The 22,282-nt window shown below is 44.4% G+C and overlaps 1 protein-coding gene across 1 annotated transcript; it reads left to right on the top strand.

The window, feature by feature from the left end:
• The first annotated feature begins 71 nt into the window (after positions 1-71).
• On the top strand, positions 72-20,167 carry ND-ACP (NADH dehydrogenase (ubiquinone) acyl carrier protein). The gene is made up of 5 exons (XM_037431539.2): positions 72-439; positions 5,530-5,655; positions 6,257-6,344; positions 7,259-7,373; positions 19,980-20,167. Exons 1-4 carry the CDS (start codon positions 272-274, stop codon positions 7,348-7,350), a joined length of 474 nt encoding a protein of 157 aa, XP_037287436.2. The 5' UTR covers positions 72-271; the 3' UTR covers positions 7,351-7,373; positions 19,980-20,167.
• Positions 20,168-22,282: the final 2,115 nt, after the last annotated feature.

The raw sequence follows: 22,282 nt of genomic DNA, 5'->3' as shown, positions 1-22,282 counted from the left end.
GCACTAGACAAATAGGAAAAGTAAGTTAACTAGCGCCATTTTTTTATCCTAGTGGCACCCAAACCCAGCAACGTGCATCATCGCACGCATCATCAAGCTCACACGCCGCAAAAATTTGCGCTGTTCAGTGCCGTCGTAGTCCGCACAGCAAGCTGTCGAGAACAAATAATCTGGACTAGGACCTTGGCTAGACGACGCAAGCTGCTCTACAACGGCCGTCCACCTGGCGGTGCCTTCGTGAGGTCTCCTCTACCCCTCGGTGCTCGTGAACATGGCGGCAATCACACGGCTATGCAGGCTGAGCCAGAAACTCGAGAAAATGAGGGCCGTCGCGCCTCCTCAGGCCCGCTTCTTGGCGTCGTCGGTCAAGCATAGGGCACCCTGTCAACCGCTTTCGGTGTCGTTGCAGCCCGCACCACAAGCCCGACTGTTATATCAGGTAAACTCGGCACCGGATGCCTAAAAGGTTCCAGTGCGTCCGTTTACAAGTAAAAAAAAATAACTTTCTTGGGGGTACACTGGTTTGCTGAACACGCCGGAAATGTGGAAGCGCGATGCCAGGCTCTTTTAAATAGCCGTGGTGGGTCCATTGAAACTTGTGCGGACGCACAAACTTTGTTTCGGCCACTATTTTGGGACGTCGTCTTCTCATGCCGCAAAATCTTAGCTTGACCTTGCGGCTAGGAAAACGTGACCGGCGATCGCACTCCACCGTTGCCGTTTCTCGCAGTGATCACTGCATCTTGTGGTTTTGCGCAGCATATTTGACTCTTGATAGTAACTGAGCGCCGATCTTTTATTAAGCGAAGAGTGACCTGCGTGTGGTGAAGGCTTGTTTTCGGACCGTCTGGCGACCGGGTTTCAGATCTCACCGTTTCGCTTAATGCCGCGAGGTCAATGCACCGTCTTGTTGCAGTTTTGGATCGTTTAGCAACGGAAACAAACCTTGATGAAAAGTTCATCTCTGGGTAAAAAGTCTTGCGTTATGGTTCGCATCGGGCACGTGCGGTGTAGTGCTTTATTCGTTGTTGTTTCTCCTACAGGCGCCGAACAGATAAAAAGAAAATGACGCCCTTATCGCCCACGTATTTGGCCAGATGTGGCAGTCTGCGTTTATTCTTTTGATAAGGGCTATGTAGTAATCTTGTGTTTCTATTTGGTTCTTTTAATGTGAAGCAACCACGTCCCTTAATGAAACCTTTCCCCTAAGCTCACGAATTCTCACCTCTTTCGATAAAGGCGATTTTCGATAAAGGCGATTGCTGTAGGCCTGCTGGCTCAGATTTTGGTGCACGTTAAAGAACCTCAGGTGGTCGAAATTTCCGGAGCCCTTCACTACGGCGTCTCTCATAATCATAAGGTGGTTTGACACCACATATCTACATCTATTTACCCTGTCCCAATATGAAGCTGTGTGAATTTAGTGCTTGGTAGAAACGATCCAACTGCATAGTCTTAATTACTGCATCACCATGTTTATTGCACACCCCTAATGCTGTTGTACAACTTGGCAGCCTTAGCTAAGCTATTAGTTACAATCCTCAATTGGTTGAACGCATAACTACATGGGGCAATTGCAGAAATTTTGAGGTTTCATGCTTGCATCAAGGACTGCCAAGTGATTCACGATGGACAAGTGAGGCATTTTCTTTTTGGTGTTTTGATGAAGCTTGATATTGAACATGGAGGTACAGCTTTGCAAATCAGCAGTTTCACTGGGGCATTTCATTTCACTTTCGTGGAGACAAGCAATGAAAGTGAAGCTGGTAGTAGTCTTAGAGCTGATTCGTAAATTACTCCTCTAGAACTATAGATAATTCAATAGTACTTTAAGTGGTGGTACTCATTGAACAAAAACCTGATGAATAGCATTTCCATTTTGGAATTCTTTCGTGAGCTGTGTCTTAATATTTAATGCTGTTAAGCTGAGACTCACATTTTGTTAACATAAAATGATAAAATTGCATTAAAAAGCAAGTCACCTGCCTCTGTGGTTGCGGTGCTCGACTGCTGACCTGAAGGACGCGGGATTCAATCCTGGCTGCTGTGGCCTCATTTTTGATAGAAACGCCTCTTGTATATTTAGGCATACATACACGTTTATTTAACGTAGAGGGCTACGAAAATTTTCAACCCCCGGTTATTTACCTCAGGTAGTCAAAATTTCTGGAACTCTTTACTTCGTCACAAATTCAAATCGTGGTTCTTGATACCTCAAGCCCCTACAAATATTAAGTCTTGCATGCCTTTATGGACCTTTTGCTACTCGGTGCAAAATAAGTTATGTGAGAAGTGCCTTTTATTGGGCTGCAAAAAAGCCTGTCATGTGGTCCAGATAAATTTCGCACTATTCTGATGCCCTTTTTCATGGCTGTCGATTCAGTTTTCAGCTAATGCTGTTACATAATATTATTTGAGTACTTGCCTAATTAATTTTCTATTAGCAAATCTGAAATGGACACAATTAGAACGGGGTCGTCTACTCTGATACCCTGGTCATTAGTGAATAGCACTAAACTACCGTTAATAAATGGCATGATAAACTTGCCAAGTTTTTTGTTCAAAAAAGGGCACTAAAAATAATGAGTCATAAATAACTAAGTCTTCAAATGGACATAAATTTCTGTTAATTTCATTGTGAGAAGTTTGCTGCTAAGAAATAAAAAAATGGAAAGCAAGTATCTAAATTCGAATTTCCTGTCGAGACATGATCATCAGTGTGTCAGTGCGATGTGCCAAAGTAGCTTATAAAATCAGTTGTCATAGTTTGGCAAAAGCTTGCTAAATATGGCTGTTTCTGACTTCATTGGAATAGATTGTAGCATGCCTATTAACGACCATGCAGAATTTGCAAACTCACTGTTAGCTGGTTCAAGGAGACATTCTAAAGCTCTCATATGGCACTGTTCCTGAAAGCCTTCTCCTTTGTTCAGATGCTTTCTTTTTTTTAATAACTTGGAAGCCTGACCTAGTGATACAGTTTAATATTTTGTGAGCATTTAGTTTTCCTCAGCTGATTATATGTTAAGAGGTTTTTTCTTTTTTCTTTTTCATATCTTAAAAACATTATTTACTACTAATACACCAGTGGTAGTTATTGCATTTAATGTCTAATTTTTCTGAACTGATACGCAGTCTTTTTTCATTCAAATTCACCGGGGATTTCGAATAGTTTTTCAGCACGGCTCGAACAAGTGTTTTTCGTTCCAGCCCTCTTCAAAATAGGGCGTTTCTGCGAGTTTTTCAGCTGCAGCAAGCGAGGCGAGACCTACTGTCGTACTTTTCTTTTTTATGTTTTTCAAGCCCAGTTCGTTGGACTGGAATGAAGCAGGTGTGTGCAAAAAAATGAAGTCAAGCGAAATGAGTTTGAAGAGTCATTGTTTGAACGTGCTAGACTGCACTGCTTCGTAATAGGCAGATAAAAATAATGGCCATCTCAAAACTTCAGTTTATGGGTGAATGGTACAAGTGTAGCATGGATTGGATACAAAAACACATGTTGGCATTGTGGCTATCGCTTTTATTTTTTTTTTAACCTCGCTGCGACAACATGCAGCTGTTTCATCTCCGAGTGAGATACATGACAGGATGTAGGTAATGCTTGTTCAAGTCTGATATTCTCCATGCCATTTAGCCACAGTTTTCTAGCCATAGCCAGCTGTCACCTTTTCCTACACCAGCAACAGACTGGTGTAACAGACTCATTCGGCTTAGTACTAAGGATGAAGAAACGAACTATCCAGAAATATTGTCATGTGTTTAGCATTAATTCTTTCTGGGACCAAAACTCAAGCACACACATGTCACATTATAAGGTAGCTGGAAAGCATTAGGCAGTTTCTCCTTTGAAGAATCGAAATAGGTTACACAGTTGCAAAAAATTTTGACGCTGAATCTTCATTTCAAAGGGAAAACGATCCTTCTAACCTTGAAGAGCCACTCACCAGGCCCCATACCAAATTTTAGTTAGACAGTGAAAGTTGCTGGGTATCCGATGAGGAACATTTTGCCACAAAAATTTTTTGAATCTGTTCATCACGAGCAGAGAAAACAGGTTTTTTGAAGCGGCGTGAAACGAGGATGAGAGGAGGCGGGCTCGAAACCTTTGCCGCTCCTCCGCGTCGCCTTCGCAAACCAAATATCTTCCCGACCCTTTCTGGCATCCGACCAAGAGGTGACGTGTCCAAACAAGTCCAGCCCCCGAGCATGCGAGCAGTGTTGCTTTGTTGACCAGCGTTATTCTGTGGTCTTCTGCCTGCTTCTGCGGGATGGTTTGGAAATGCTGGCTTAGATGCGGTAGAATAAATGGGCACAATGAGTGCGCGAACGCGTAGGAGCGTTCCACTGCGGTCGTCTGCTCAATGCGCTGACCGCGAAGACACGAACGCATGCGAAACCCCGACACATTAGCCCCACATCTCGTTGCAATTCACAGGAGAGAAATGGAAAAAAAGACGCTCACATTTCCTGATTGCGTCTTATTATTTTCTAGAGATTTATTAACCTCTTCAAGCAACAAATTACATAAACTACGCATGTCATGTTAAATAATTTTTGCCTTGTCACGTGCCACTGTTTGCAACATCAAAGCAGAGTCGTCTACGTAGAGGACCAACGTCACTGCATTGCCGTGTACGTAGGGCTATGCATACGCGCACGTCATGCCCTCATTCTCTGGGCGCGCGCCAGCAGAAGGGAGGGGGAGCAGCGTTCATCTTGAAATTTGACCCATTTCCACAGCACGTAGCGTTGCAAATTTTGGCAGATGTGATCAAGAACGCCTCGTCTTGATTAAGCTTGGTGAATGGCCCAAATTGTCAAACCTGGTGAGTGGCCCAAATTGTCAAATCTGGTGAGTGGCCCTTTGAAGAACAAAAAGAGAGCAGAGGAAGGAACAAATAGGTGTTTAGGTCGAAATCAAGTAGGAGAAACGGGCAGGGCATGTAGTGCAAAGGCAAGGTAATTTCTGTTTATGAACTCCAAGAGAAGGCTAGAACGCAAGGGGGAGATAGGTAGACAAGATGAGACGATGAAGTCCGCATGTATAACGTGGCAACAGCAAGCACAGGTGACCGGGGAAACATGGGAAAGGCCCTGTAGTGGGCGTTGTCAGGTTCATGATGATGATAATGAAACATTTAACATTTTGCGCAAATCTGTGAGTTTGATTTTTTTTTTTTTTTGCAAGAATATTCCAACTGTGAACTTTCATTAATTGCAGAATGCCTTTTTCCACTCAAAGAACATTCACCCCTACGCATTCTGGCAAAGTTCCTCAAGCACCACAATGGCTTTTCAAGAAATTACTGTGTGAATTTGACATTTTGTAGTTTCCTACTGCATCGTTGTTATTCATTCAGGACTGTGCTTGCTGAGGGGTCATTTTGCGGTGGTCCCTGCTTTCGTGACTGACATAATTTGATGATTTCCCATCCAGGGTAGGTACAGACCACCCCCAATCTATAGTTGTCTGCCATGCAAAAGTGCACATCCAATAGTGTTAACTTTGCATTCATCAAACTCTCGCAGGTGCAGGCGTCAACACAGTTCCTCCCATCGCGGTCGTACAGCGATAAGCCGCCTTTGACATTAGACTCCATTCGTGACAGAACCATGCTTGTGCTGAAGTTGTACGATAAGATCGACCCCGAGAAGGTTGGTTTTCAAGACACTGATTTCTTCAATAATGATTTCTTCTTACTATTTTACTGGTTGGCCAATTTCATGAGAAATATGGCTTTTTTTTCTCATCTTCTTAAGAATGCCATAATAGTGTGTCTTGCTGGAATGGCCCAACTGTCACAACCATCTTTTTTGGGGGGGGGGGAGGAGGGACATGAAGAGTACACTTCTACACAAAAAATAATAAAGCACACATAAGTGTTATTTGAGTTAAAGCTTCCCTAAAGCCTTTTTCAAAAGTAATTGGTATGGCTTATTAGGATTGAAAAACCAAGTGATGTCTTCATTCAAGTCCTTGAAAAGCTACTGCTGCTAGCTTTCTGCATGGCTGAATCGCCAGAGGGAAATTCTGTGAGACCTGTCCTCTGCCTCCTCATTAAAATGATATTATGATCTTTATTTGTATACACAATAGCCTCATTCACGTTGTGTCCGAACAAAACATCCCTATGTTATTGGGCTGTGGTGGGTGCTGACAATTGCGAACATCGATAAAAGGTCCTAGGGTCATGTAGTGATGACAGCCTAATATCCGAGGCATGTGATAAACTGTCATTCCATCGCTTCCGTGCAGCTCACACTTGAATCGCATTTCATCTACGACCTGGGCCTAGACAGCCTGGACTGTGTCGAAGTCATCATGGCCATCGAAGATGAGTTTGGTCAGTGTCCATCAGATTTCTGTCATCATGCTTTGAAGAGAAGCAGTCTGAGTTTGAATTATTCAGCCACATAGCAGGTATTCTGGAGTACGCTTAAAAGTAGTTCGGTGTGATAAATGGCCCTGTCGCTAAGAAAGCTACAAAATGAACCTAAGCTGTGGACTTTCACAGGCCACCATAATGTGCTGGGGTGTTCGCCAATGGTCTGATTGTTATATAATGGCTTCTGAGACATTGGTAACAGTCAATTAAGTGGTGTTGAAGTCACAGAATTCGTGGCCTTAACTTTGGATCAGCTAGTGCACTCTGGTGGCAACCGAACCTGCTGTGCAATGCAGCAATCTACCACAGTGGTTACGGTGTGTGACTAATTACTGGGGGTTGCAAGTTTTGGCAGGAGTGAAATGTTGGAGACCTGTGTACTACTTTATGCTAGTGCACATTAAAGAGCGTCAGATAGCCGCAATTCATGGAGCCTTCCACTATGGCGTCTCTCATAATCATGTTGTAGTTTTCGCGCCTAATACTGCAGATATTACAAGTGGTCGAATTGCTTGGTTGCTAAACACGAAGGCAAAGTTTGGCTACCGACATCAACAGACACAGTTCAGCGAGAAGGAAATCCAAGAGCGTGTGTACCTGGAATTGGAAGCGTGCTGGGGGACCCGACAAAGTAAAAATTAATTGGCAGTTCACACTACTGTGTGCTTCATAATCACATTGTGGTTTTGGTGTGTTACACCTAAGAGCTCAAATGTTCAACACAACTAATGGTGTATGTAAACGGCCTTAAACCTGTGGTAAAAATAAGATCGGCTGATGATGATTGTGTAATTGTTCGAGCCAGTAAGTTGATTTCCTCCCCAAGTCATTTGCCATCTCAACCGGGTTCTTCGTTGTGCGTGCTTCAACAGGCTTTGAGATTCCGGACACTGATGCGGAGAAGTTGGTGAAGCCTGCGGACATAATCCAGTACGTGGCCGACAAAGAAGACGTCTACAAATAGGCGCTTCCTGGTACTATAAAAAGGTGAGCTTTGGTGGCATCACATTGCTTAAAATTGGTGTCACACAAGCCAACTTAAGTGCACTTTGCCACTGGTGTCATTCGGCAACCAGCTGCTAAGTGCACATGTTAGCAAGTGGGGCTCATTTCTCTCTGACCGATTCTTGGTACCTATTACCCAAACCTGGGCTCGTAGTAATTCATAGTCTCGTGCTCAGCTGAGATGTGTGCCTGCAGAAAAGAAGACGTGCAGTCTCTGGACACAATGTTGACACACAGGCAGCATGTCACCTGCTCTTCGCAATCTCAGCGGGTTATTATGTCCGTTCTTTCTGGTAAAAAAAAAAAAGAAATTTAACAATGGCCTGTGTGACAGAATTCGTGATTTTTGGCTGGAAAACATGATTGTGCAAGTTTTTGAGTAAATTTTGCAGGCGTGAACTTCGCCTGCAGTGGTAGTGTGCAAACTGCTAGAGCAACCGCCAATTGGAAGTTCGCAAACCATGAGAATTGCATCAAACTGACCTTAGTTAATTTCTTTTATAGAGTCAAACCAGTTTATAATGAACTCGGAAAGTGCCAAGATAACTGGTCGTTATATCAGCAGTTCGTTGTATATGGACTTGCCCTTAAAATTGTGCACTTAGCAACGAAACCTTTTTTTTGTATTTTTATTTTTAAAAAAGTGTTAAAGACCCATCCGGTGACAGGTCAAGCCTTTTTGCATGTTAGATGTTAGGCAACTCCCGCGGTGCTCACAAGTGAATTCAACCACGTTCGCCACGAACATGCACGGTTCCATTGAAGCACGGTATCATAATCATTCATGGCTAGTTGCGTGCAGCGGGTTGCTTACTCGGCTTTGGCCGTCACATGCCAGGCCGTTTTCAGTCTAATGTATGCGTGCGTTTGTGCATTCCTCACGCATGTTTCACCCCATATCGTGCTCTGGTTCAGTGAGTAGCATGTTAGCTCAACATACGAAGACGTGTATTTTGCAACCGGTCTCGCATGACGCTGCCTCGGCGAACAGCAACATGACTCGCTTGTACTGTCATCAATCCGTGCGGTTTAAACACGTGAAGCCTAGCAGATATCTGCAGACTACTGTGGTAAGGTGGTTGGCAATCAATCAAAATGGCACGTTCATCACCACCAGCCATCTTGACTTCGCTCTTTGGATATGCTTATCTGTCGCAGCACTGTCTTTATCACTGATCAACTGGTCACTCTTACCAAAAGGCAGAACACCTTTCGCCTCACATTGTGGCATCGGCGAGTTGATCTTAACAGTGAACTTTAAAATGACAAAAAAGTTATCGCTTCGTGCATTTATGGCTTTTTGCGTTCGAAGCATTTTCGTTGATCGTAGGTGGAAAGAACGGCGTCATGAAGCTTTGCTGTGCAAAAACTGACCGCAAGTCTTCATGCTGCCTCCTTTTTCTTATTTCTCTTTCTACCGTTCTGCCAGTGAAGAAATGCCTGGAAAGTGAGCGTCATCGCTTGCAGCATCTAAATCAGCGTGTGGCGCTTGCAGTGGTCTGCGACACCTTTGTCGCAAGTGAACTACAGCGTAGCACGCGGGAGTGCGCCCCTCCCACATACTTTGGAATGTCTGTTTAAACTTTTTTTCTTTTCGTTTCGTACGTGCCATATTTTTACGCGACCATATCAGAAGTGTTCGTTGTATATCAGTAGGAGGCTTTCTTGAAAAACGTTCGCTATATGTGGACAGAGTTTCTATAGGTAGCATAGGAAAATCGTAAGTGCACCAAAATATGGCTGTTATAATTGATAGATCGGTATATCTGATATCGTTATTAGTGGGTTAGACTGTATTCCCAGAAAGAATGGGTAAATCGTGATGCGCTGCATTGCGAGAGGCACGCCATGTGAGTGAAGTACCGCAGTGGTGCTTCACTGCATCACTGTCGTGCAGTGAAGCATGTCTTTTTTGCGCAGGTGTTCACTTAGATTTATCACAAGACTGCCTCTCGTTTTCTTGTGTGGCTGGTGTGCTTCAGCTGCCACTCATTAGTATCTTTACACTGCATTACCTTGACGCTCCTAAAGGCTGCCGTTTCCGTCAATTTGCAGCAAAATGGGGATCGGGAATCGGCACATGACACCAAAAATATCTAAATCAACCAGACTGGTGCTAATTTCTGCTTCGAATTGTCCGCACAAACTTAAAATATGGGACTGCAGAAATCCTTTGAACTAAGCAAGATCTCAAAATAACCAAATTTGAATTAATGAGGCTTTACTGTACATACTTTGCTGTTCTCGCTCTCAGGCATTTGGCAGCCACAGCCACCAGGGGCATGCCCAGACACACACCACGCTACGACTACACCTGCTGCGTTTGCAACTGAAATTCATTTCAAGAGCTGCAAATAGCTATAACACATTATTACTTGTAACCATCACCTGAAGTAACAAATGTCTGGTGTGCTACTGATTTACTTGTGATTAGCATCATTTCCAAATTAAACACTATTGTGTAGCAGTGCCGTACCACAGTGTTGTTCTGAGTGTGTAAAAACACCTGCTTCGTATGAGTCAATTTGCCAGTGTGACCAGAGTACTAAAAATATCTTAGTTTTCTTAGGCAACTGCCATTACATTTAGGTTTTATTATGTGCTTTGGTTGCTGTTATTCTTGAAGTAAGCTTCGCAAGTGTTTTATAACCTGACATGCCAACCTAGCAGCTATGCTGTTGCTCTGCTAAGCTCGGGGTTCGATTCTCATGGAGTTGAAATGAAAGACACTCTTACTTGAATTTAGGTGCACATTAACTCGTTTGTTACCATGCCTACTTGAATCGATCACTGGTGCTTTTAATCATGGATTTTGACACGTTGGATTTGTTTCCCACACACCTCTTAGTAGCTACTCCCACCACTGAACATTCTAAATCGGTTTGAATCAGCCTGCTTTTTTTAAATATACTCTCGCGAACCGATGTGCATGTGTTGGGAAAATGCGCTTGACTGGCAAACTTTATTGAAATGCATGCCTCTCGTGGTTGTGCTTCATTAACATTAGAGGTCTACAATCTAACACACCTGTGAAACGAACCCGGCTTCGCAGTCTGACGGTGCTGAGTTGCCGGAATTGTGTGCCAGCTCTTCCTGCTCTAGAACATTCAAGTCCACCCCTCCACTACAGAAAATGCGATATTCAGACTACCCTTTGTGTGTGCGAAGTGTGCAATGTTGCAAACAAGTGTGCCAAAGCATCGCTAGAGGCCAGCAGAATGAAAACTAAATGTCGAAGCTCTGCACTACCGTAGTTATAAGGGAACAGTGGGAAAGCTTCTTTGTGCACTTTTATGACTTTACTGCCTTTCCTCGTCCACTGTGTTTGCTGCGTATCATCGGAGCTTATTTGATATTGCTAACGCGACGGAGAGGATGAAGAGCGCCTGTCTTGCAAGTGGATCGATGCCGGGTGGCAGCCATTCAGCCCCTTTCCATCAGCCCATCTTCAAATAAACATCTTTCTTCATAACAGCTCAGTGAGAGGTGCTGGGTACGACAGTGGTGCTCCCCATGAACGACGACGCACCAACTGCAGAGACGCAATACGGGGCGATTCGCCGAAGCGGATGAATTGCTGGTCTGCCGCCAGAGATGGATTCCGAAATTGACAACGATCATCTGGCACCTGCTTCCAATCTGCCGACACCGGCCGCCTCCAGTTACCCATTGCAACCCTACATCGAGCCACGAACTTTTGCAAGAAAAGCTGGTGAGGATGTGGACGCATGGCTGAGCTTCTACCAACGGGCAAGTCGGTTCAATGGTTGGAATGCCACCGGTCAGCTCACCAATGTCTGCCTCTTTCTTAAGGAAACCGCGTCTGTGTGGTATGAAAACCACGAGGAGAGCTTGACAACGTGGCAGAAGTTCGTCGTCAAGATTAGGAAGTGCTTCGGAGATTCAGCGGCCAAAAAGAAGCGTGCTGAGCAAACGCTGATGTAGAGCGCTCAGGTTCTTGAGGAAACCTGCACAACGTTGAATGAAGTGCTGAAGTTGTGCAAGGTTTTGGACCCTCGGATGACCGAATAAGTTAGGCCACTTGATCAACATAACGACTGTCGCCAGCGTTGACGTTGCTCCAGCCTCGTCTGACCTTGCGTCAATTATTCACCAAGTGGTGTGGGAAGAGCTCGACCGACGTGAAGTGGCGTCTGTTCCGTCTTCTCAGGTTCGGGAGCCTCTTCCTCCGTACGATCCGGGTGTGACGTCCATTAATGATGCTTTCATTGGTGCATGCAACTTCGCACCTCGTCCAATGATACCTTGCCCTGCAATGAACGCCCATCCTTACGAGGTCCACGACGGCTCCATACGTGGCCCATCTGCAGTCTCTCAACTGTAGGGCAGCTGCTTCATTTATCCTCGCGCTGGTAATTGCAGCATGTCTCGTGAGTGCCCCGTCTGCTTCCAATGTGGCGTCCGCGCCCACGTCGTCCGATTTGGTCCTCAGCGCTGTCGCATGTCAACACCACCAAGGGACTGACTACGCACTTTCTGTTGGTGCAACAATTACCATGGTTACGGAGCCAACTGGCCTTCCGGTCCTGATCGCAGGATGCCCTATTGGCCGAATTACGGCAGCGACTTGCCAGCTTCCATGCGGAGCTTGACGCCGCTGCCTGTACGGCAGTACAGGTCTCGATCCTCTCAACGACGTCTCAAGTTCCAACCGCAGGGAAACGAGGCAGCGCGACCGATAGAGGTGAGGTCCCCATTCATCTTCAGCCACATTTCCCCGTGCCTCCGAAGGTCACCATACATCACTACAAGATTAGTGTTTTAGTGGACACTGTTGCTACGTCAGCCTTAGTAGGCACGGGGGTGAGTGTCAACGACGTCATTGACTGTCTCCGCTCAGCGTCCTACTTATCATCTGTGGATTTCCAATCAGGCTACTAGCAGGTACCAATGCATTACACTGACAAAGAGAAAACAGCTTTTGTGGCACCAGATGGCTTGTTTGAATTCAATGTTATGCAGTTTGGTTTATGCAACGTGCCCACAGTGTTCGAAAGATTCATGGACACTGTTATGCACGGTCTTAAGTGGGAGATTCGTTTATGCTATCTTGATGATGTCATAATTTTTGGTTGCACTTTTGCAGAACACAATCAGCGACTTGACATTGTTTTGATGTGCCTCGAACAGGCTGCCCTTACCCTGAACTAAAAGAAATGCCAGTTTGGCCAACTAGAGTCGCTAGTACCTGGACATCTAGTGGACAAGCACGGCGTATGGCCAGACCCATAGAAAGTTGTTGCAGTTAGCAAATTCAAGCAACCGCAGTCTCAGGGCCCGTTAAGAAGTTTCTTAGGTCTTTGCTGGTACTTCCGACATTTTGTACCCAGTTTTGCCGACACTGCGTACCCTCTGACCTCGTTGCTACGCAAGGACACGCCTTTCACCTGGACAACGGATCGCCAACCATTTTGACTCTTCTGCCACAACGGAAGTGCACGCCGATCCAAGTGTAATTGACCTTGGTGCCGTCCTCATTAAGCGTTTTGGTGACGCCAAGCATGCCTTTGCGTATGCCAGCCATTCGTTAAGCAAGGCCGAACAAAATTACACCGTAATAGAGTAAAAGTGTCTCGCTGTAGTTTTTGCTGTGCAGGAGTTCCGCCCGTATCTCTACGGCCATCACTTCACGATTGTTACTGGCCATCATTCACTATGATGGTTAGTTGGTCTCCATTACCCATTGGGTCGCCTTGCTAGGGAGACGCTACGCTTGGAGGAGTTTGATTTATCCTGCCCCGTTATAAGAGTGGCCGCCAGCATGCCGGCGCCCACTGTCTTTCGCGACTTCCGCTACCCACAACTACTTGTGACGCTGACAATTTTGATAAATTCCTAGCCTCCATTGACAATACGCGTTTTCCCGACCTTGCCACTTTCAAGAAAGAACAGCGCGACAACCGCACTCTAGATGCCCTTTTCGACTCAGCCGACGAACGATAATGGCTTTGTTATGCAAGATGACCTGCTCTATAAAAATAATTATGCGGCTGATGGCATACGCTTACCATTAGTGGTCCCCGCAAAAATGCGACCAGACGTGCTCTGTGCTACGCACGATGACGGAACCGCCGGTCACATGGGTTTCGCCAAAACGTATCGCCGCCTTCAAGGTAGATTCTACTGGCCTAGAATGAGAAAAACTATAGAAAAGAGAGAAAACTATAGAGTGGGCAAGGTGGCAGCACATCTGCAACTATGCGCTACAAGCCTTTTCTGTTTCTTATACAGATCCTGACCCTTAGATGGATCACGCATGCATCAACGGAGGGCCATATCTGCTTATCTTTTGACCTCAGCCATGGTAATCATCGCATGGACAGCGCCGTAAAGATGAACGAAAATTCCTGCTGTTTTACGGAGCCATCTTCACTGGAACCGCCCATCCTACCTGCTGCCTTCTACGTCACCTTCCGGGGAGCGTCATCGACGGAGAACCTTATAAATTCGCCGGCTTGGTCCTGCAGCCCCAGTGGGCAAGGTGGCAGCACGTCTGCAACTATGCGCTACAAGCCTTTTCTGTTTCTTATACAGATCCTGACCTGTGGATGGATCACGCATGCGTCAACGGAGGGCCATATCTGCTCATCTTTTGACCTCAGCCATGGTAATCATCGCATGGACAGCGCCGTAAAGATGAACGAAAATTCCTGCTGTTTTACGGAGCCACCTTCACTGGAACCGCCCATCCTACCTGCTGACTTCACATCACCTTCCGGGGAGCGTCATCGACGGAGAACCTTTTAAATTCGCCGGCTTGGTCCTGCAGCTCCAGTGGGCAAGGTGGCAGCGCGTCTGCAACTATGCGCTACAAGCCTTTTCTGTTTCTTATACAGGTTAGTTATTTACCTGGAGATAAATCATTTAAAAGTAATAATGTTTCTCTCATGCTGCTACCTTGCCTACAATGTCTAGAGCGTATTGTTGTGATTTGCCTGCACTTACTGGATTTATTATCCCTCTGTGGTGACGTTGAGTCGAATCCTGGACCCAAGGGATCTAGTGAGTCTGTGTGTGGCAAAGAATCATCATCAGAAAACTCAAGTGATCACAGCCTACTTCTCGAGGTACTCGCAGGCCAAAAAGAGTTGATGAAGCGAATGGACAAATTTGACAGTTCACAGAAAGACATAACAAACACATTAGCTCAATTTAAAGATCGACTAGAATCATTGGAATGCGGTTTAGAAAATCTATCAGTATGCCAAACCAAGGTTGCTGCTGTTGAGTTGCACGTAAGCACGATGAAAAGCGCCATTACTTCCATAGCAGAAAAAGTAAATGACCTTGAAAATCGAAGTCGGAGGAACAACATTATCATTCATGGTGTCTCTGAACCTCAAGATGAAAGACTGCCATCGCTTACTTCACGCATAACTGATGACTTCTTTAAGGGCAAGTTAGACTTAACAGTAACCGGAATCGAAAGATGCCATCGGCTTGGCTCAAAGCGGCCTAATAAAACAAGACCTGTAATCGTCAAATTAATTGATTATCGCGAAAAGCCGGAAATTTCGAGGAACTGTGTGAAACTTAGACTCGGGCTTATATGTAACTGAGGACTTTTCACAAAAGGTGCGTCAGGCCAAGAAGAATCTATGGGACAGCACATTTGTAAACAGGGAACAAAATGAACGTGTTAAACTACTCTTCGATAAGGTAGTGTATGGAAAGCTGTTCGTTTGGGACGAGGCCAAGAATGATATGGTTGCTCTTCCCAGGTACGTGCCGAAGTGACAGGAAAGCCCGCGTTTATTGAAACTGTTAAATGTGAATTGCCGTAGCATTCTGAACAAAGAGCTCGATCTTGAACACCTGATAGCACTTCATGACCCCGACGTAGTCGCACTCACAGAAACATGGCTTCATGACGGTGTCTATGACAGCGAAATTGCGCCTTCGGGGTTCAACGTGTACAGAAGGGATCGTGGTTCCAGAGGGGGCAAAGTTGCGTTGCTGGTTAAAAATATTTACAGGATAGCACGCATGCCTGATGCCCCTGGCGTTGAGGCTTTATTTTGTAAGCTTATCGATAGAAAAGAAAGCCTTGTTATTGGAGTTGTGTATAGGCCCCCTGCCTCAATCCCTGAGGTTTTAGAACAATTACAGCTGTATATTTCGTCTAAAACAAATCAAACTACCAAGCTTATTTCATGTGGAGACTTCAACCTTCCAGGCATCAACTGGTCTTCGTTTAACGCAGGAAGTTCTGATCCCATTAACGATGAAGCGCTTATTGACATTGCCTTCCGTTTTGATTTAACGCAACTAGTTAGTGATTGCACTCGTGTGCAAGATAACAGTAAATCTATTCTTGATCTTGTCTTTGTGAATGGTAATGTTTCCGGAAAAATTGACTGCGAAGTGGTTACAGGTATTTCAGATCACATGGCAGTCTTCGTTGAGCTTCACTCGCTGAAGTACAAAAATGATGTTAAATACACACGAGTGCCAGTATTTCATTCTTCCGACGATGCATCCATCATAGACAGACTGGAGATAGCCTACGACGAACTTTGCGAAAGTGTTAATCTGAGTTTGAGTGATGTTAACGCTCTGTGGTTAAAGTATAAGAACACTGCGCATGCGTGCATGCAGCTTTTTGTTCCTTTCAAGAAAAAGAAGGTACATATGTCGAAACCCTGGATTACACGAGATATAATTCACATTAAGAGAAAAATTATTCGTCTTCGGAAATCACTAAAAAGCACACGAGTATCACAACACGTTCTCTGATCCGCGATCTGTCTCGACAACTAAAAGATAAGATGAAGATCGAACAACGCAGTTTTTACGATGTAAAGTTAGCTCACATGATGAAGGAATCACCGTCTCATTTTTGACATTTTATAAGGCCAAAGTCATCCAATAGAGACACGTTTGTTATAAATAACGTTTGCACATCAGATGAAACAGAAATAGCGAATGCATTTAACGAACACTTCGCATCTGTTTTTACTTGTGATGACAAAACCACCCCCACTTTTAGCAAGTTTAAAGACCTGCCTCCCATTGAAAATCTGGAAGTCACAGAAGCTGGTGTATTTGAATTATTACTGAATTTGAATGTAAGAAAATCTTGTGGCCCAGATGACTTACCAAATGCCTTTTTAAAGAGATATGCTGAATGGTCCTCAAAATTTTTGACAATTATTTTTAATGAATCATTATCCAAAGGTGTCCTGCCTGAGGATTGGAAATTCTCTAAAATTAAGCCTTTATTCAAACATGGAGATAAACAGTTGGTTTGTAATTATCGCCCAATGGCTTTGACTTGCACATGCTGCAAGTTATTGGAACACATAATACATAAACACATTTCCTGCTTTTTGGAGTCGCACTCAGTACTTTCACCAGCTCAGCATGGTTTTAGGCGTGGGTTTTCCACAGTAACACAATTGGTTGAAATTGTCCATGACTTCGCACTAGCCATAAATAACCAGTCACAGATAGATGCTGTTTTTTTAGACTTCGCGAAGGCCTTCGACAAAATCTCTCATTCCAGACTACTTATGAAACTTTGGGCAGTATTAAAAAACCCACAGCTTTGTCAATGGATACAAGCATACCTGGGATCTCGAAAACAGTATGTTGTTTTTAATGAATATTTCTCAAAAAAGCTGCCTGTAGATTCGGGTGTCCCCCAGGGATCAGTCTTGGGACCGTTATTGTTCCTTCTTTTTATAAATGACATGGTGGATGATTGTGGCGTTAAAATAAGACTATATGCCGACGATTGTGTTTTGTATAGTGAGATAAATTCAACTTCAGATCAAAATGCACTGAATTTTGAATTGGATAAAGTGATGCGTTGGTGCAGGACGTGGCAGATGGCTGTGAATTACGACAAATGCCCTGTAATGACCATAAGTAACAAGAAAAATCCTCTTTTATATACATATACAGTTGATCGTAAATCATTAAATCGTGTCAAGGAGTTCAAATAGCTAGGTCTTATTATAACTGATAACATTCACTGGGATAGTCATATCACAGCTATTTCTAATAAGGCATTGTCTAGACTTCATTTTTTAAGGAGGTCTCTCAAGAGGGCATCTACCATCTGTAAGCTCGCCACTTTCAAAGCATTAATCCTGCCAATTTTAGAATGTGCAAATATTATTTGGGACCCGTTTACACAGACGAACACACGTAAGTTGGATAGAGTTCAGAGTAAGGCTGTACAATTTATTTTTAACAGTTACAGTCCATCATCTATTACTCAGTTACTTCGCCAAGCAGACTTAAAAAGCATTACAGTTAGAAATAAAATCGCTCGCCTTAAGTTCATGTTTAAAATTGTCAAGGGTAAGTTACAGAGCCGAACGTGTGACTACATTTCTTTTTCCAGCGGTTATTCTACAAGGCTACGACATCCATACTCATAGTGCCATTTAAATGCAAGAACAATGTTTTTAAATATTCTTTTTTTTCCCGAACTGTAACAGAATGGAATGAACTCGATAAAGACGTAGTAACGGTAGTTGACTGGGATACATTTCAGGCTCTCCTTCAATTGTAACGCTGATGTATTTTGTGTTACGAAAGGCTTGTCTGCATGTAAATTTTGACATTTCACGTTGATATTGTCAGTTGAATTTTGTATTGTCTGAATTTGTTGTATTTGTTAAGAAACCTTGTTATATGTTTTGTACCACCCTGCTAGAGCCCCTATCATTGGGGTTAGCAGTATTGGAAATAAATAAACAAATAAAAGTGTATGTCCACTTGTGAGAAATGCCAACAATTCAAGCGCCCGAACACTGCCCCGATGTGGACTCCTTCACCCTTTGGCACTACCCTCAACACCTTTCAAAATGGTGTGAGTGGATATTGTCAGCCCTTTCTCGCGCTCATCATACAACAACCGTTGGGTGATCGTTTGTGTTGATCACCTGACGCATTATGCAGAGACCGCCGCAACGCCTACAGCCACGGCAATCGATGTTTAGAGCTTCCTCCTGGCGACAGTCGTACTTCGCCATGGTCTACCTTGCATTATTGCGAGTGATCGTGGATGCCAGTTAATTGCCGATGTGGTCGAAGAGCTCTAGCGTCTCTGTAATTGTCAATTTCGCCACGAGACCCGTTATCATCCACAGACAAATGGTCTCATGAAGCGCACGAACAGAACACTCATCAATATGACTTCTATGTGCATCAATTCAAGGCACAAGAATTGGATGGCATCCTCCCCTTTATAACGTAGACCTACAACTCTGCAAGGCGTGAAGCCGCTGGCTACAGCGCCTTCTACCTTCCTTACGTTTGACCGCCTCGATTCTTCCTTGATACCATTCTGCCATTTCATGTTCATGCAGACCTTTATATTGCCCAGACTCTTTGCCACACAGAGGAAGCATGGCGTGTAGCTCGACTTCGTACGTTGACATTTCAGGACCGTTCCAACATCACCTACGATTCACGCCACAAATACGCGTCTTACGACAAAGGCGACAGTCTGGCTCTGGACGCCGTTTCGCAACTGTGGCTTGTGTCAAAAGTTTCTGGCCCTTAACTCCGGACCCTTCGTCATCGTTGATCACCTCGGTTACTTGACATTCTCGATAGCTCGTCTCCTTAATCACGGCTACCGTTCTCAGCAGACGCAACTTTTTCATGTCGCGTGCCTAAAGCGCTGTCACCCGCGCGACTCCGCGTTCACGTAGCCGTTACTCGACCGGCGGGCTTCATCTTTGGAGGAAGGAGTGCTACGCTAACACGACAGGGAGGACGAAGAGCACTTGGCTTGCGAGTGGATCGATGCCGGGCAGCAGCCATTCAGCCCCGTTCCTTCAGCCCATCTTTAAATAAAACACCTTTCATCGTAACAGTATGTCGCGATGATAGCAACTGCCGTTTGCTGTGTCGCAGTTGCGACAAACAGTAATTTTGTTTTCAGTCTGTGCGCGCTGGCTGTGCACGTGTCTTCAAAACTGTGTTGTTGCTATCTCCGACTTTGTCTTGTGAAGCAAACGGGAGTTGTCAATGCATATTATTGGTTGTCAGTGTTGAGTTGTGTTATAGTGCTTGACAGATGTGCAGCAGGGAGTGTTTCTATGTCACTACATGAACAGGTTCTCATAACAGTTAAATGGTTGTGCAGTAACGAACCAGGCTTCACTGGGGAGCTATTCTTTTGTAATGAACATATGACAGGAAGTGCACTAAAGCACGAAAAAACACCCATTGTAAAATACTAATTATAGTTGGCACAAACCACCACTTATTTACTTGTGCCTGCATAATTATTAGCTGCCAAAAGTTAATTGTTATTTAAGATGACCAGAAAAATAGCGCACCAAGTTTAATTTCATTTTTGTCATGGCAGTGTTGTCAAACTTTACAAAAAAAATCAACATCCGCCATTACACGTTTATGTGAGGGCTTTCAGTGCAAAATTAAAAAATGGACATTTGACCTTCATTTGCTCTTCGTCTAATAAACTCATCATGGCAAAATTGATTATGGTAGTTTTCACAGCATAAGCTAACCAGTCTCAATTGATTAGCATTTCACCTTAATGTGCCTTTCAAAAGTATTTTGTTGGTTTTCCTTTTATTACAGGTTGCCGAAAGATTTGCACGGGCTTGGTCATGGGCTCGTTCATTTGAACAGTCGTCGGAGGATAGTGCGCACGGTTCTTTATTATTTTTTCTCTGTGTACAGTAGACAAATAAATCTTGGTTTGTTCTACATTGTGCCCTGGGCAAAAGTGCTCCAGCCAATGTTGCGCAGCCCACAACCGCATCTAATTGTATCGTGCTAAGCGTGAATCTCTTGTGTTTCTCTGCAGAGAGAAGCTGGCGAATCATAAAGATGTCATGTCAGGCACTGTAGTCTCTGCAAAAAAAAAAAAAAAATCGATAACACGTTCATTGCACTACTCTCCACTATTGTTACCCTATTTTCTTGTGTACAACCTGCATAAAGTGCACAGAAAATTTGAAGGGGCAGGTTACGTGTGAATTTTTATCTGCAAGAGTGCTTCATTGCAATATCAGAGATTGTTTTTTTTTTTTTCATTCTAATTGCATTTTGTAGTTGGTCTTCAGGTCGTATGCAGGAAAATATGGTTATACACTCGACATAACATTTTATGCATCGGATATTTATAGTGAACACTGATTGCTTAAATTGGAGTTTTGTAGCTGTATACTCGTATAATAGTTACGAGTATGACATTTAGTAGCCCGGAGAAACAATAGACAAAAACACAAAGGCATTCTTATTCTGCTGCCCCCACACGCTTGTGCTTCGAAAATCTCTAAATTTCGAGGCCGCCAGGGTGGCAGATCTACGACAGCACATGCAACACCTGTCAAGTAGTTTGACTGGTGCTGCGAATACAGCAGAATCTGGATGACACGAATTCGAACTGAGCACGCAAGATATTCGTATCATCCCGAATTTGTATAAACCAAAAACAAGTTAAATTTGTATAAACCAAAAACAAGTTAAAGCTGATTGAATGAAGATGAATAAACTTTATTGGGGTCGACTACTTCTTCCTGAAAAGAAATCTATGTTGTTCTGAAATTTCCTGCTTTCACCAAGCCTCTTAATGAAGTGCCACGGTTTCCTTACTCATGCTGCTGGCGCTGAAGGCCCGCTCACACTTAGCATCAAAGGAAGCAAGAGCGGCAAAATTTATTGGAAATTTACTCGCTTCGCCGCTCAAGCGGTCGGAAAAGCATGCTGCAAAGTTGACACGATTTGCATCGACCTCGCGGGGTGGTTTTCCGGCTGCTTAAGTGGCAAAGCAAGTGAATTACCGGTGAGATTTGCTGCTTCCGCTCCCTTTGAGGCCAAGTGTCAATGCATCTAAAAAATATCATTCTTGTAGAATTCACTCTGGAGATTTCAAGCAAAAACAGCAGAGCCACTGGAAAACCTCGTCCGCAACCGTCGAAAACGTTCACATGCGTTCTGCACCTCATATACATGCCACCCCCGCCGCCGTCATCACCGTTTGAGAATTCGTTCCATTTTGCCTATTACCTGAGCAATTAAGTTTGTACAGAGTTTTGATTATACATGCAAAGCACTGAAAAGAAGCAGTTTACACTTTAAGAAATGTCAATTAGAAACATTGGAATTTACACAAGCGGACGCACCGGCAGCAGCGGCAACTGATTCAGCCGGCACTACAAAAGCGAGACACGTTAAAGCATGCAGACTCGCTGCTGCAGCACCTTCTTCTACTTTCAGTGTTCGCAGCGATCCTAATCCAAACCAGGCTCTCTATCTTCGTCAAGGCCATGGGCTTTGTTGTGCTCCGCGGGTAGCTTGTGATTGCGCCGACGCGAGCCACGGCTGACGTTTTTTGCCGCCATATAGAATTTCCGACAGGTTGTTTACATCACGTAGTTTGAGAGCCAGTGCGGCCGTTGTAGCCACAGCCGAAAAAATATCTGCTATTGTGTGATGGAAAAGACCGAATTTTTAGAGTCAGCCTCGCGGTGCAGTTTTCAGACCACTTAGGTGGCAAAGGAAAAAAAATTCCGGTGAGTTTTGTCGCATTAGCACCCTTTAAGGCCTAGCTTGAACGGGCCTTTCTTCTGCAGACAAGCCGCGCGTTTCTTTTGCGCTCAAGCGATTCTTTTGCGCTCAAATAGCTGCAGTCATCGTTGAACTTGTCACTGATTAGTGTAGAAGAGTTATGATAGCATGATTCCGCATTGGATGACATCGCAACTTGCTTTTCACGCTGTTTACACCCTGGCATGCCGTGGCGGGGTGTAGCGGATCTCGTGACGTCATCGGCGACGGATTACTGTGACGTCATCCAATACCTACCTAGGGCGACGGAGCAGCTCGCGGTTTCAATTTCCGTTTTGACTTGCCATTGATTGTCTAATTAAAGTTTT

The sequence above is a fragment of the Rhipicephalus microplus genome, chromosome 7, assembly GCF_043290135.1.
Source record: "Rhipicephalus microplus isolate Deutch F79 chromosome 7, USDA_Rmic, whole genome shotgun sequence".
Classification (NCBI taxonomy): Eukaryota; Metazoa; Arthropoda; class Arachnida; order Ixodida; family Ixodidae; genus Rhipicephalus; species Rhipicephalus microplus.
This window is presented reverse-complemented; position numbering and strand designations above follow the sequence as displayed.

What these genes read in the sequence shown, in the direction of transcription:
- ND-ACP (XM_037431539.2), top strand. Translation starts at nt 272, where the DNA reads ATGGCGGCAATCACACGGCTATGCAGGCTGAGCCAGAAACTCGAGAAA. An exon ending in AAGCCCGACTGTTATATCAG is followed by an intron (nt 440 to 5,529) that starts GTAAACTCGGCA and finishes AAACTCTCGCAG; the next exon opens with GTGCAGGCGTCAACACAGTT. An exon ending in GGCCATCGAAGATGAGTTTG is followed by an intron (nt 6,345 to 7,258) that starts GTCAGTGTCCAT and finishes GTGCTTCAACAG; the next exon opens with GCTTTGAGATTCCGGACACT.